The sequence below is a fragment of the Schistocerca piceifrons genome, chromosome 7 (assembly GCF_021461385.2).
Source record: "Schistocerca piceifrons isolate TAMUIC-IGC-003096 chromosome 7, iqSchPice1.1, whole genome shotgun sequence".
In the NCBI taxonomy this organism is placed as follows: Eukaryota; Metazoa; Arthropoda; class Insecta; order Orthoptera; family Acrididae; genus Schistocerca; species Schistocerca piceifrons.
In genome coordinates this window covers 175,800,875-175,816,134 of record NC_060144.1, presented here as the reverse complement: position 1 = coordinate 175,816,134, position 15,260 = coordinate 175,800,875, and the positions used below count along the sequence as shown (strand labels likewise).

Genomic DNA, 15,260 nt, shown 5'->3' with positions numbered 1-15,260 from the left:
GTGGTCATGTGTATGTTAGTTGCATCATTTGCACGAATGTGTGTGTGTGTGTGTGTGTGTGTGTGTGTGTGTGTGTGTGTGTGTGTGTGTGTGTGTGTGTGTGTGTGTGTGTGTGTGTTTGTTTTTAAGTCAGAAGGTGACTTTTGTTTAGCAGTTTCTCTGTTGTGCCTGTCTACGAATCAACATGTCCACTATATATGAGTAGCAATCTATCCTTTTCATAATATTATTGCAGCCTTGAATTTCCATTATTTCATATAAATTTGTTTAATTTATAGGAACATGTGATTTAAAAAAAGAAGTACTCTTCTTAATAAATAACATGATAACTTACTATTTTTGTTTCCTGCTTGCACTTCGGACATGTAACAATACTGTCCCGTTTTCCAGAATCTCCAGACTCATCAATAAGTAACTTATCGATACACAATTCACAGAAGACGTGCAGGCATGACAGAACACGGGGATTCGTGAACTTCATACTGGAACACAAGAGGAATGCAGTTACACACACACAAAATTATTGTTAACACACTTTATTTTCTCTATGGTGTCTTTGGGTAAGCCAACATGCTCACAAGTGCAGTTAAATTACAACTATCCTTATTTTACTCCACTTTTGCAAACAATCCATTAGCACATTTCATTTCAAAAAGCAAGTACTGCATTATTCTAGCAAACCATACCAGTTGCCTTAGAAACAGCTAATTTGGCACTTAAGCCACATTACACTGTAAATGATTTTCATCAAATATTTTTTATAAAAATCTTTGATGGTGTACTGGGTTACTTTTATTATATGTCTTAGTGTGATGTTTGTTTACATAAAAGATTTGTCGAAGAATGCTGGCAAAGTAATAACGGCCATCTAAAAAAGCTGAATGTACTTCCATGTTCTAAAACAATTATTTGGGATTCCCACCCCTAGTATATAAACATACTTTGAATAGCTGTTTCAAATATTCTATATTTACTATGTCCTCCCTATTCCTCATCATATGGCTTCTTTCAGAGTAAAATTAACTTCAGAAGATGTTCTGCATTTAGCTGGGCAGTTCCTTAACCTTTATTCTCTACTCTTTCTTTAAAGAACATCTTTAATTCATACTTTACATGTCCACTTGGGATTTTTAACCCTCTGCACCCCCCCCCCCCCCCTTTTTCTCACACACACACACACACACACAGTTATGTTGATAACTGTTCTCCTTTATACTATTTTTATCCCTTCCATCTTTGTTCTATTTAATCTGAACCTAAACAGTGCCGATAGCAGAGCACGGAGGATATTTCAATTAACAGTTATAAGATCTTCCTTACTTTCAACTATGTCAACCTACGAAACTAACTCTCGTATTCATTTCTCTCACTTTTTTATTTGTGTTCTAAGTTTTCCCATTTCCTTCACTGTTCTTCAATATTTCTCACACAGCATTCTCTCTGGAAGAAAGGAAGGAAGATTGGGTTTACCGTCACATCAACATTGAGTTCATTACGGACAGTACTTCTGGACTCTCTTTACAATCACAGAGGTCTTCAATGTACAACTGACATCTGCATTCCCTTATCTTTAGTATCTAAGGTCACTGACAGATCATGGTAAAACACCAGGAACAGATATTTGTGGAATAGGCTAACTATGATAAAAATTCAAGTAATGCATTGTATGACACCAGTTTACTCCCTAGTTATTTATACCATGGATAACATTCCCATTCAGTTAGTTTGGCAATGCAGATCAAACTCTACAGAGATTTTTTCTGTTCAGAAGTTATTTCATTATTTTCCATTCATTTAATCATCATCATCATCATCATCATCATCATCATCATCAGAAGAAGAAGAAGAATCCATGTAAACATGAGTAAGAAGCATTCAAAATGTCAGAATTACATTCTTGAAGATGCACTGTGACTAGCAAACATTGTGTCAGGAATCAAGAATTTTGTGAAAAACAAGATAAATTTCTGAAACACATATCAACATTCTATCTCTAAGTAGGCTGGATTAGGGATCCGATATTGATAGTTTGGCTAGTAAGAGAGAATGTGTTTTTTCTAAACTTCAGAGTAAAACATGAGAAAAAGTTAATATCTGCCCTGCAAACGCAACAGAGGCAGCAAACATGCTAGTTCATATGTGGAACATACAGTAAAGTATATGTGATGAGAAAGTTATCAATTGTATGATACTACTGTTAGTTCAATTCTGTTGCATTCAATCTAAGCTAACATGCTCATGAAAACAACTATGTTATACCCTATACTGATACAGATCCTGTGATAATTAAGATTCTGTACAATAAAGCACTGATATTGAAATAGTAACTACTACTAGTTTGCCACAGTAGACATTCATGCTTTTTCCGAGCCTCCTGCAATCTGTAATACAGAAACTGTGAAGAAAACTTTTAAATCCTCAATTCTGAGGCATTGTCACTGGCAAGTTTATTTAATTGGATAAATAAAAAATCTACTCACCAAGTAGTGGCACAACGAACACATAAAAAACACTTGTAATTGCAAGCTTTCGGAGCCAGTGGCTCCTCCTTCAGACAGAAGGGTTGAAGGGAAAGGAAGAGGGGTGAAGGAAATGGAGTGGAGAGGGCTAGGAAAAGGGGTAGATTTCTGGAAAGTCATCCAGAGCCGTGGGTCAGGCGAGCCTTACCATACGGGACGAGAAGGAAAGACTGATTGTTGGGGACTGTATTGGACGAGATTTGAAAACCTGCGAGCTTAAAGGTTGAAGACAAGGTAATATGCAGACAGAGATTACTGATTCAACATCATGCATGAGTTAATAAGAGTGAAAAGCTAAGTGCATTGCACGTAACAGATGTGGGAGGTGGGGCAAAACAGATGGGAAAGACAATGAAAGTTGTAGAAAACTAAAACGGAGTGAAGCAAATAGCAGTTACAGTGAAGAAATGCTGAGACAGAAGAAATTAATGTAAATTTAGGCCAGGTGGGTGGCAAGAACCAAGGACACCTGCGGAGTTCTGAGAAACTTTTGTTTGGGGGAAGAATACAGATGGTCTGTGTGGTGAAACAGGCGTCGAGGTCACAAATGTCATGTTGTACAGCATGCTCTGCAACAGGATATTGAGAGTTGCCATTATACACCCTCTGCCTATGTCCAATTCATCCTAATCGATAATTTGGTGGTAGTCATGCCGATGTCGAAGGCCGGACAGAGTTTACAACAGCTTGTATATGACGTGTTGTTTCACAGGTGGCTCTCCCTTTGATAGCATACATTCTGGAAGTTACAGGGCTGTTTTAGGTGGTGGTAGTAGTAGGGTGCATAGGTCAAGTCTTGCACTGGGGACTGTCACAGGGGTAGCAGCTATAGTGTAGGGAGATGGGTGCATAAGGAGCGTAGGGTCTGACCAGAATATTGCCGAGATTGGGAAGGCAACGGAAAGCTATTCTAGGTGTGGTGGGCAAAATTTCAGACAGACTGGATCTCATTTCAGGGCACGATTTCAGGAAGTCATGGCCCTGTCAGAGTAGATGATTAACACATTCCAGACCAGGATAATACAAAGTCACCAATGGTGTGCTCCAAAGTTGTTTTTTTTTAAGGGATCAGGATTGCATGTGGCGGCACGGGAAATCTGCTTTTTAACTAAGCTGGTGGAGTAATTACATGCAGAGAAGTCTGAGGTGAGAATGGTGGTGTACTGCTGTAAAGAGTCTGCATCCGAACAAATACATTTGCTTCAGATACCAAGGCTGTATGGGAGGGAATGTTTGACATGGAAAAGATGGCAACTGTCAAAATGTAAGTACTGTTGTTTGTTGGTAGGTTTAATGTGGACAGAAATGTGTAGCTGGCCTTCGGTGAGGACAAGATCAACATCAAGGAAAGTGACATGGGATTCTGAATAGGACCATGTGAAATTTAATTTGGAGAAGCTATTCAGAGATTCAAGGAATTTTAGCAGGTCCGCTACACCATGAGTCCATATAGTAAAGATGACACCAATGCAACTAAACCAAACCAGGGGCTGATGACATGGATCTCAGGAAAGCCCCCTCCAAGTGACCCATGAAAAGGTTGACATAGGAAGGAGCCATCCTGGTTCCCATAGCTGTACCCCTGATCTGTCAGTATGTCTGCCCCTCAAAGGTGAAGTAGTAGTCCAGAGCACACCATTGGTGACTTTGTATTATCCTGGTGTGGAATGTGTTAATCAGCTACTTCGACAGAGCCATGACTTCCTAAAATCAAGCCCTGAAATGACATATATTCTGTTTGAAATATTGTCCAACACACCTAGAATAGCTTTCAGTCATCCTCCAAAACTCTGCAATATTCTTTCCAGACCCTATGGTCCTTCTGCATCCATCTCCCTATCCTATGGCTCCTACCCCTGTGACTGTCCCACTGCAGGACTTTTCCTATGCACCCTACTACCACCACCTATAACAGCTCTGTAACTGGCAAAACATATATCATCAAAGGGAAAGCCACCTGCAAAACAACGTAATATACCAGCTGTTATGTAAATACTGTTCGGCCTTCTACATCGACATGACTACCACCAAATTATCAATAAGGTGAATGGGAGTAGGCAACTCGCAATATCCTGCTGCAGAACATGCTCTATAACATGACATTCCTGACCTGTTCCACCACACGCACCACCTGGATTCTTTCCCCAGACACAAGTTTCTCAGAACTCCACAGGTGGGAACTAGCACTACAATGTGTCCTTGGTTCTTGCCACCCAACTGGCCTTAATTTACATTAATTTCTTCTGTCTCAGCATTTCTTCACTGTAACTGCTATTTGCTTCATTCCGTTTTAGTTTTCTACAACTTTCATTGTCTTTCCCATCTATTTTTTACCGCCGCCCCCCCTCCCCTCCCACATGTTACGTACAATGCACTTAGCTTTTCACTCTTAACTCATGCATGATGTTGAATCAGTAATCTCTGTCTGCATATTACCTTGTCTTCAACCTTTAAGATCTCAGGTTTTCAAATGTTATCCGATGCAGAACCCAACAATCAGTCTTTCCTTCTCACCCCGTACAGTAAGTCTCACCTGACCCGCAGCTCTGGGCGACTTTCCTGAAATCTACCCCTTTTCCTAGACCTCTCCATTCCTTTTCCTGCACCCCTCTTCCTTTCCCTTCAACCCTTCAGACTGGAGAAGAAGCCACTGGCTCCGAAAACTTGCCAATTACAATCTTCTTTTATGTGTGTGTTCTGCAGCTGTTTGGTGATTAGATTATTGATGCACCCAATTAAATAACTTGGTCAATAATTGATTGTTTTCATTGGAGAGCTGGATGTATATATGGCACTGAATGATTAATGGGAGTAATATGCATGACCGACAGAAAGTAAGAATTGTAATTGTTTTTCAATGTTTGTCAATTCATTTTTCATCCTATTTTGCAGTTCTTGCACATATAAAAAAAATTTATCTTTTCCTGTTTATTAGCAATTATACTGTATTATGACACACAGAGGAAAGAACATTTCCCACTATTTGCAAGGAATATCGCAGTTCCTTTCACATTGCTGAGGTACATACTTAAGACACACAATGACATCTCTTGTTTTCCCTGAATTGGATATAGGAGAAAAAGTAACTATTGTATACATAACTTTAGTTTGTGCAACCATCTCTAGCAGCTCTAGGAGGGAGGATATGGTCGCTGGCCCACTTATTTACATCTACATACATAGTTTGCAAACCACGATATGATGCACTGTGGAGGATACCTGGTACCACTACTAGTCTTTTCCTTCTCTGTTCCACTCACAAACAGAATGAGGTAAATGCATCCAACTATATACCTCCATACGAGCCCTAATTCATTTAATTTTCATGATTCTTAAGCAAAATGTACATCTGAGGTAGTAAACTTCAAATGACGCATCTCTAAATGGACGCAATAGTGTTTTGCAAAAAGAATTTGATTTCCCTCTAGTGATTTCCATTTGAGTTCATGAATCACCTCTGTCATACTCACATCTTGATTGAATCCACTGGGAACAAATCTAGCAGCTCACCTCTGAATTGCTTGTATCTTCCCTTAATCCAAGCTGGTGGAGACCCAAACACACTAACAGTATTCAATAGTGCATCACACGAGTGTCATTTATGCAGTATCCTTTACAGATAAACCACACTTTCCTAAAATTCTCCAAATAAACTGAAAATGACCATTTGCCTTTCCTACTACCATCCTTACATGCTCGTTCCATTTCATACTGCTCTGTAACGTTGCAACTAGTTATTTAGCCAACATGACTGTGTCAAGCAGCACACAATCAATGTTGAATTCAAAAATGGAGGGATCGTTTTCCTACTAAGCTGCATTAGCTAATATTATTCTACGTTTAAAGCAAGTTGCCATTCAGCAAACTGCCATAAATTGCTGTTCCCATGTCCTTGAGATCATTTATCTGAAGATAAATGAGCAGAAGAGAGTATGAGCAGTCCAATCACACTTTCCTGGGGCAGTCCTGATGATCCCCTTATCTCTGACGAACATTCGCTATTGAGGACAACATACTAGGTTCTAATACTTACGAAGTCTTTGAACCACTCATGTACCTGGGAACCTACTCTGTATACTTGTATATTTGTTCATAGTCTGCAGTGGTGCACCGTGTCAAATGGAATCTGCTCATTGCCCTCCATCCATGGTTTGCAGGACATCTTGTGAGAAAAGAGTTTCACAAGATCAATGCTTTATAAATCCAAGCTGATTTACAGACAAAAGCTTCTCAGTTTCAATGAAATTTACTTTACTCTAATTGAGAGTATGTTCGAGAACTTTGCAGCAAATCATTGTTTAGGATATTGGTTTGTAATTTTGTGGGTCTGTTCTACACCCTTCTTACATACAGTAGACACCTGGTGGTGGTTTTTTTTTCCATTCACTTAGGACTTTTCACTGAGTGATTTGCAACAAATGCAAGCCAAGAAAGTGGCCACTGGCATATAGAACTCTACTTATTTGTTTTCAACCCTTGGTGCCATCCCTGCATATCGGGAATCATGTAGTTGTGACAATATTCATATTTTGTGAACAGTTCAAGATACTGAAACATTTTTTGCAAATGATGGCATGCGAAGAAGGCACACATGTTGTACGATGAATACCCTAAACTTTTTATATGGTGGAACAGAACATGTAAACTCATGAGTAGTGCTCAAGAAAACCCAGAGGCTACGTCCTCAGCACCGGGGAGCAGTGGAGCATGACAAGGTAACTCACCCAAAGCAATCAAAGGGTTAAACCACTGCGAGTCTTTTCCATCCTTAGTAAACTTTGCTCAGCACATCCTTGTCCATGGCACAATTTACAATCTGTTTAAACTTTGGCCATAACCTTTCTACAACCATAATACTGGAACTAAATGACGTCCATTCATTGTCTAAGTGAGATGCAAACACCTCTTCCCAGCAAAAACACTCTCCACGCCTTCTTGAGGGATTTGTTACTTCAGTAACCATTGTCACAATAATGACATCATGATGAGTAATCCTGTCTCTTAATTGACACTGTCATACAGCCAGACATGTTAGTAGCTACATAAGTCTAAAATATTTCCTTTTTGTGTCGGCTGTCTAAAAAGCTGCTCAAGACAGCTTTTGGAAAACTTGTGTTCAATGTACTTCACAAGACTGGGTATTATACCAATAATGTAGTGCCGTTGAGCATCTCACCACTACACATATCTATTTGTGACATTATCTGTTGCCACATAACCCACAGGAAAGAAACGTAGAAGCTACTGCATAAATATTTTTAATTACACTGCATAACTTCATGCAAATAATGGCCACTGAAAAATTTCAGATAAATACCATAAACATTCTGATGCCCATTTCTGGTAAGTCTTAACACAGCAAAGCAGATTTTCAAGTAACCCTTTATAATAAATATTACAAGCACTATGCCTTGCGCATAAGGGCAAGAGCTTCAAACATATTTTATCAGGTACATATGCAAGGCGTACAACTTTGCTTCCACTGTTTCTTCCCCAACAATTGAGACTTTAATGAAACACATTGGTTATACATGTATCATTCGAAGTATTTTCCATCGCTGGCCACTACTTTCTCCCACCTTTCGGGCAGTGTACAAATCCCGGGTCAAAAGATTGATAATCTTTTGAAGCAATCCACAAATCAATCGAATTTGTGACTTCTTCATGAGATCGGAAGTGTTGGTCAGCCAGGCCATGCACCATTGATCTAAACAGGTAATAATCAGAGGGAGCAATGTCTGGAGAATATGGCGGGTGGGGTAGGACTACCCATTTTAATGTTTCGAAGTATGTTTTCATCTCTGTCACAACGTGGGGTCAAGCGTTGTCGTGCTGCAAAATCACGTTATCATGCCATTCGCTGTATTGTGGCCAGTTGTCTTAATGCTCTGCTCAAACGAATTAGTTGGGTTCGATAACAAGCACCTGTGATTGTTTCACTTGGTTTTAACACCTCACCTCATAGTACATGACGCCGAGCTGGTCCCACCAAATGCAGAGCAAGATCTTGGAGCCATGAATATTCGATTTGGCCGTCGTAATGAACCCATTTTTCGTCCCCGTTCACAATGCAAAGCAGAAATCCCTTTTGTTTTTTGCCTCTGAAGCAACTTTTCACAAACACACAAACGCCGTTCAATGTCTCTTGGTTTCAGCTCACATGGGCCCAAGTTCCTTCTTCCTGAATCATACCCATAAGCCTTGAGACGTTTTGAAATGACTTGCTGTGTCACTCCCACTAATAGTGCCAATTCTTCTTGAGTTTGACATGAGTATTCACTCAGGAATGTCTCCAATTCTGCATCTTCGAAAACATTCTCTCTTCCACCACTATGATGATCTAAGACATTAAAATCACTGTTCTATAAGCTTTGAAACCACTCACGACACGTTCTTTCACGATCAGCATCCTTACCATACATACTTGAGAGCGTTCAATGAGACAGCCGCTGTTTTCTTCATAGTAACACCTCCCGCAAATGACAAGAATTAGGCTCGTACACTGAAATTTTCAAATCAATAACAACTTTATGATGCAGACAAAAGAAGACTAATGTCTGAATGAGGTTATGTTGACCGAGGTCCAAGCTAACTGCCTGACATCTGCGATCTGTTTATTTCGACCGCTACTTACCATTGTCGCCACCTATCGGCAAACGGCGGACGCAAAGTTGTACACCTTATGGTTTTACTGTTCATGTGGTACTATCCACTCAAAACCAAAATGTGTGAAATACACTGAGCTGCACCGCAGACTGAGTTCAGTACGTCACATATCTCTCCTTTTTCTCTTGCCAATGCTTGTTAATGTGAAAAATACCAACTTGCACCATGATTCATAGTCCCCGTTAAACTGTAGGTCCTCCCAATAGCTTGCTGAGTAAATCAGCTCAAAGGTTTGAGAAAGGCTATGGCACACCATCTCCAACAGGACCATGTCTAGTAAAACAGTGTAGTGTTTGAATCAACCTTCCAGTTGATGAAAGTTTTTTTACTTTCAAGTGGCATAAAAAAGTATTTAAGCTTCTCAACATTCTTTAAGTAGTGGGTTTTTATTTCAGATATGTGACTTCTTGGGGAATTCTAAGAGGTTCTCTACATCATGCTTTGGATGTAAGCAGTATATCACAGCTGTGTCAACAGCTATACAAGTGGTAAGCAATTTAATAGCTCACTGTGTTCACATATTTTCCCAGCATTGAAATGAAGTCAGCAATGAAACAAATTAAAATACATTTCAATATAAGAGTTTACTTGTTTTCAACTTGTGATCATTAGGTTGAATCAGATGCATCAGTTCCTCATTGAGAACGCATATCGAATTTACAAGCATCGGGTGGTTATAATTAAACTGATGGTGTTTCAAACGCTGCAGTGCGGGCTGTAGACATCGCAAGATACTGAAATGTTGCAGGTATGTTCACTGATCAGTGCACTTATGAAGTATGCTGGAAAAAAATAATAGTTCCACTTTCTGGCATCACGAGAAAATATGGTGGTGTAAGCAGTCAGAATGTGGTGTGGGTGCAGGAAAAATGGAGAAACGGTCAAACACATGATAACAGTGGTTCTGGCACTTTTATTAGGACATAGTCACAAGTTACACCATGCGTTCAACACGGTCTCCCGACTCCACAACATGGTGCATCCACTAACATGGCACTGTCGACATTTGCCCGTGTAGTCAGAGCAATATGTCCTCGTATGCTGTCCTTCGCATCACGAAGAGTCTGGATACATCACTGAAACACACGAGCTTTCAGATGGACTCACAACCAGAAGTCAAATGGACTTAGGTCAGGTGATCTGGAAGGCCACACTCTTAACTGTCAGGTGATGAAGTGATCGCTAATGAACATTTCTCAAATCAAATCATTTACCTAGCAAGCGACATGTAGGGGTCACCCCATCTTGCATGAAAATAGTGGTGTGGATGAAGCTGCGATCTTGCAAAGCTAGAAGCATATGTTGCACAAGTATGCCCTTATAATATGCATATTTCACTGTACACCTAACAGCCAACAAGGTGTCATCCCCTCAAAGAAAAACAGACCAAGAATAAAGGAGCTGGTGAAACCATATCACAGTCACGTAAGATGGGTGCAATGGATGTTCCTTCAAACACATGGCGGAGTAAAACTCTGTATGCGACAGCCCTGCTTTCACGGTACAGCGCAGAGTAAAATGTGCCTTATCCACTCTCAGAATATTTCCCGGCCAAAAAATTAAGGGCAAAGTCATGGCATTGCAGACCATCTTGAGGCTTTGTTTAGTGTACATTTGTCAATCTTGAAGGGTACCACTGTAAAATGCACCGCAAAAGCTTTTGAACTGTTGACCAGGGCAGAAACAATTCCCATGACACAGTTCCAGCACTGGATGCAGAATTTGAGGCACTTGCTGCACAGTCCACTCCAGCAACACCAATTTCATCAACAATTGCCACGGGAATGGGCTGCCTCCCTCTCTTTGCTGCACCACTTATCCACACATTTCTTCAAATTTTGTGATCATATTCTTCAGTTCATTTATTGAATGGAGCCTTTTTGTAGCTGTTTCTGTCACTGCTATTGCAGCACTGCTATTGATGCCATTCTGATAAAACAACTTTACCAGCAGGGCACCGTCTTTCTTCTCAATAGCCACTGCGTTAATGTGGAAAACTTTAATCTTTTTAAACGTTTACAAAAATAGTTACTTCACAAAAGAAATCTAACATGCATAGCCAAGTGATGTGATGTTTCAGCATCCTGCGGATGTATACAGGTCCCACTGAAGCACTCTGAATACAGTCAGTTTAATTATAACCATCCGGTATGCCTCATTAATATTTTTTCATTCTGAGAGACCACTATGCTTGTGAACAGGTTTTCACAATTCTTAAACTCGAATGTAGGGAATAATGACTGGCACTAAGGCTCAGAAGCCACATACTAAGCTAACTCAAATGTTCATATTAAACTGCCTACATCCCCTTCTACATAGATATTTGCTGACGCAAGTCATTCTCAAATTTGAACTATGTAATTCATTAACTTTTATGTCGACTTATTGGACATAATTTTTGCAGTTTCCAATTGCAGTGAAAACCAAATGAGCTCAAGCAGATACAGACCTATGATTAAACACCAGAGAGTACCAATTCTAGTCAGTCCACACAATAATCATCACAGAGTGGCAGAAAGGTGACAAAAACATGGTGATAAACTTCAAATGAAGACAAAGGAAAGATTTCCATGCAGCAGTGGAATCTTATTTTTTATAGCTTGTTTCCGGTGACTACAGTGAACCATCCCCCGGTTCCCAGCCTCCAAAATCAAAGACACATTGTCGATCACAAGCTTGATCCCAGTATCCAAATCTCCAAAATTTTGATCTTAGTAGCTTCCTCCTCTAACTGACCAAGTTCATTCCCTGAAATTAAAATATTACTCTGCATCCAGAGAAATAAAATCGAAGTCCTAGTAATGCGGAGATCAGTGAAAATATAACGAATGGTGAAAAACCATCAGGTTCCACGCCTAGCATTGGTTAATGAGCTGTAGATTGTTGGTCACAGGCTAGGAATTTTTTTTGAGGTTGAGTGAATGGATTCTGATACCAGGTGCTAATTCTGCTGTAAAAATGCTACAGCCGTGCAATAGGGAGTGTCCTTTGTGAACCCAAGATTGTATGAAAGCTAAGCTGATGGGATCACTGACCTTCAAAGCTCTCCATATGGATGAGCTTTGAACCTGAAAATTCATTAAGAATTGAGAGATAAATACCCTGGAACCCAGAGAGATCAACTATTTCATTTAGCCCGAAGTACAGATGGGTCAATCCATATGAAGTAGTCCAGTGATGGTTGCTTGATCATTTTTAAATATTTTAATTTTTTTAATACGTGATTGCCCTATATTTGAGAAGTTCAAAACAGTTTTTTAAAATTATTTATCTTGCACCTTTACTGAATGGCACCAATTTTTATTTGTAGGTGTACGATGATTTTTCAGTCTGGAGACACTAGCAAAAATTTTAATACCTTTGCACTGGGTTAAGTTACAACATTTCAATTGACATGATTGTTTTTAGAAGTGTCCTCTACAACACTGACTACTACACAAAATACCCTAAATTTAAAAAATAACCAGTCAAAATGACCTCCAAAGTTTGGTATCCAAATTTTCAAAAATCCACTTTTTAGGCCCAAAAATAACAAACAAGGAGTGATTTATGAGAGTCTATTTTTTTTCCTATAGTTAGATATCATACACTACTAGTCTCATATAGAGCAAGAACACTTACAAATGTTTCCTTAATTGTTTACAAATTTTTGAAGTTTTACAGTTTTCATTTTTTGTTAAGTTGGGGGTTAGTTATCTCGGGTGGGACTGAATATAAAAATATGATTTTTGCACAGTTTGTACACTTATATGATAGCAATGTACTGTAAAAATTTCAACACTGATATCTGACTGAACAAAGATGAATTTTTGAAAATGAGGAAATAATTCACATTACTCTACAACTGATCTTATGGCTGTTGTTATAAAATTTAACCGTGACGTATATTTAGCTAACACTATCACCCAAAATTCATTAAGTTTATTTATTTTTAATAATGCAATATTAAACAATAGGAGCTTTCGCTTTTGTTCTATGGTAATAAAAATGCCCATTTACATTTACGTTTATTGTCAATAAAGAAGTACTTTATAGCTGGGTGTGGCATTGTAGTAATAATACAATTATTGCTGGATGTGGCATTGTTGCAGTCGGTATGTGCTGAAACCTCTGTCAGAGTGGATGGATACAGTGTGTTACAAAAAGGTACGGCTAAACTTTCAGGAAACATTCCTCACACACAAATAAAGAAAAGATGTTATGTGGACATGTGTCCAGAAACGCTTAATTTCCATGTTAGAGCTCATTTTAGTTTCATCAGTATGTACTGTACTTCCGCTATTCACCGCCAATTGGCCAAATTGCACGACCTTCTCCAGAGGAAGGTAATGTTGACTTTGGTGCTTGTGTTGACATGCGACTCATTGCTCTACAGTACTAGCATCAAGCACATCAGTACGTAGCATCAACAGGTTAGTGTTCATCACGAACGTGGTTTTGCACTCAGTGCAATGTTTGCAAATGCGGAGTTGGCAGATGCCCATTTGATGTAAGGATTGGCACGGGGCAATAGCCGTGGCGCGGTACGTTTGTATTGAGACAGATTTCCAGAACGAAGGTGTCCCGAAAGGAAGACGTTCGAAGCAATTGATTGGCGTCTTAGGGAGCATGGAACATTCCAGCCTATGACTCGCGACTGGGGAAGACCTAGAACGATGAGGACACCTGCAATGGACGAGGCAATTCTTCGTGCAGTTGAAGATAACCCTAATGTCAGCATCAGAGAAGTTGCTGCTGTACAAGGTAACGTTGACTACGTCACTGTATGGAGAGTGCTACGGGAGAACCAGTTGTTTCCGTACCATGTACAGCGTGTGCAGCCACTATCAGCAGCTGATTGGCCTCCACGGGTACACTTCTGCGAATGGTTCATCCAACAATGTGTCAATCCTCATTTCAGTGAAAATGTTCTCTTTACAGATGAGGCTTCATTCCAACGTGATCAAATTGTAAATTTTCACAATCAACATGTGTGGGCTGACGAGAATCCGCACACAATTGTGCATGAGAAGAAATATATTCTGAAGTACAACCACATTTTTGGAAGAAAGTGCTGTGATCCACTTGAAGTTCATAAAAAGACTATTACTAAAGGTTTGAGGGAAATAAAACTTGAACATCTGTCCTTGTTATGTGAGAGTGAAACAGCTTCCCAAGTGAAACGTTATGTCACTCCTGGAAATTCCCTGTGCCAAAATTGTTACCCAAAAATATTCGTTGTGAATCCAGAACCAGAATCGCGCAACCTTGTTAATGGCATTTATATTCCTAATGAGGAAGCTGTTAGCATATTGGATTTTGCTTGTTCTAAGTTAGACGTATCTCCTGCTTCGAAAATAATACAATTAAGTAGCAGAAAACGAAATGAAGCTATTGAAAATAAGGTACAACAATTTTCAGACAAAATTAGAAAAGACTTGAAATCATGCTTTAATAATACAGATACCAACATTATTTTTGAAGAAGAAGAAAACCTACCACCCGCATCATCTGACACTGAATATTTGAGCTTAATGGAGAAATTAAAAATTAAATGTTCAGTGAAATCTAAAGACGAAAAGCTAAAAATTTTAAGTTTGCTCCCTGACTCATTGTCAAGAGAAAAAAATTGCTCACGAATTCAACGTTTCTCATCATTTGGTTAAACTAACTCAAAAATTAGTGAATGAGCAAGGCATTCTTCCAGTTTTAGGAAAGAAGAAAGGAGCAAGTATAAGAAACAATTAAAAACATCCAGCAGTTTTTTGAAGATGATGAAACAGTAGAATGTGCCCAGGTTGCAAAGATAGAAAAACAGTTGTTATAAATGGAGTTAAAGTAACAAAGCAGAAACAACTAGTGCTGTCAAATTTAAATGAACTTTATGTAGCTTTCAAAAATTCTCATCCTGAATGCAAAACTGGAAGGTCAAAATTTTGTGACCTCCACCCTAAGTGGTGTATTTTGGCTGGATCCTAAGGGACATACTCCGCATGTGTTTGTTTACATCATCAAAATGTCAAACTGATTATTGTGAGTGCAAAACTCTGTGATCTTAACTACAAAGAGTTACTAGATTTAATGGTCTGTGACACT

The 15,260-nt window shown here is 39.2% G+C and overlaps 1 protein-coding gene across 1 annotated transcript in view; it reads right to left on the bottom strand.

Annotated features, from left to right (window-relative positions):
- Window positions 1-15,260, bottom strand: part of LOC124805088 (B-box type zinc finger protein ncl-1-like) — a 144,337-nt gene that overhangs the window by 101,508 nt on the left and 27,569 nt on the right. Inside the window, 1 exon segment of the mRNA XM_047265525.1 lies at window positions 335-482. Coding sequence (XP_047121481.1) covers window positions 335-482 — 148 coding nt within the window.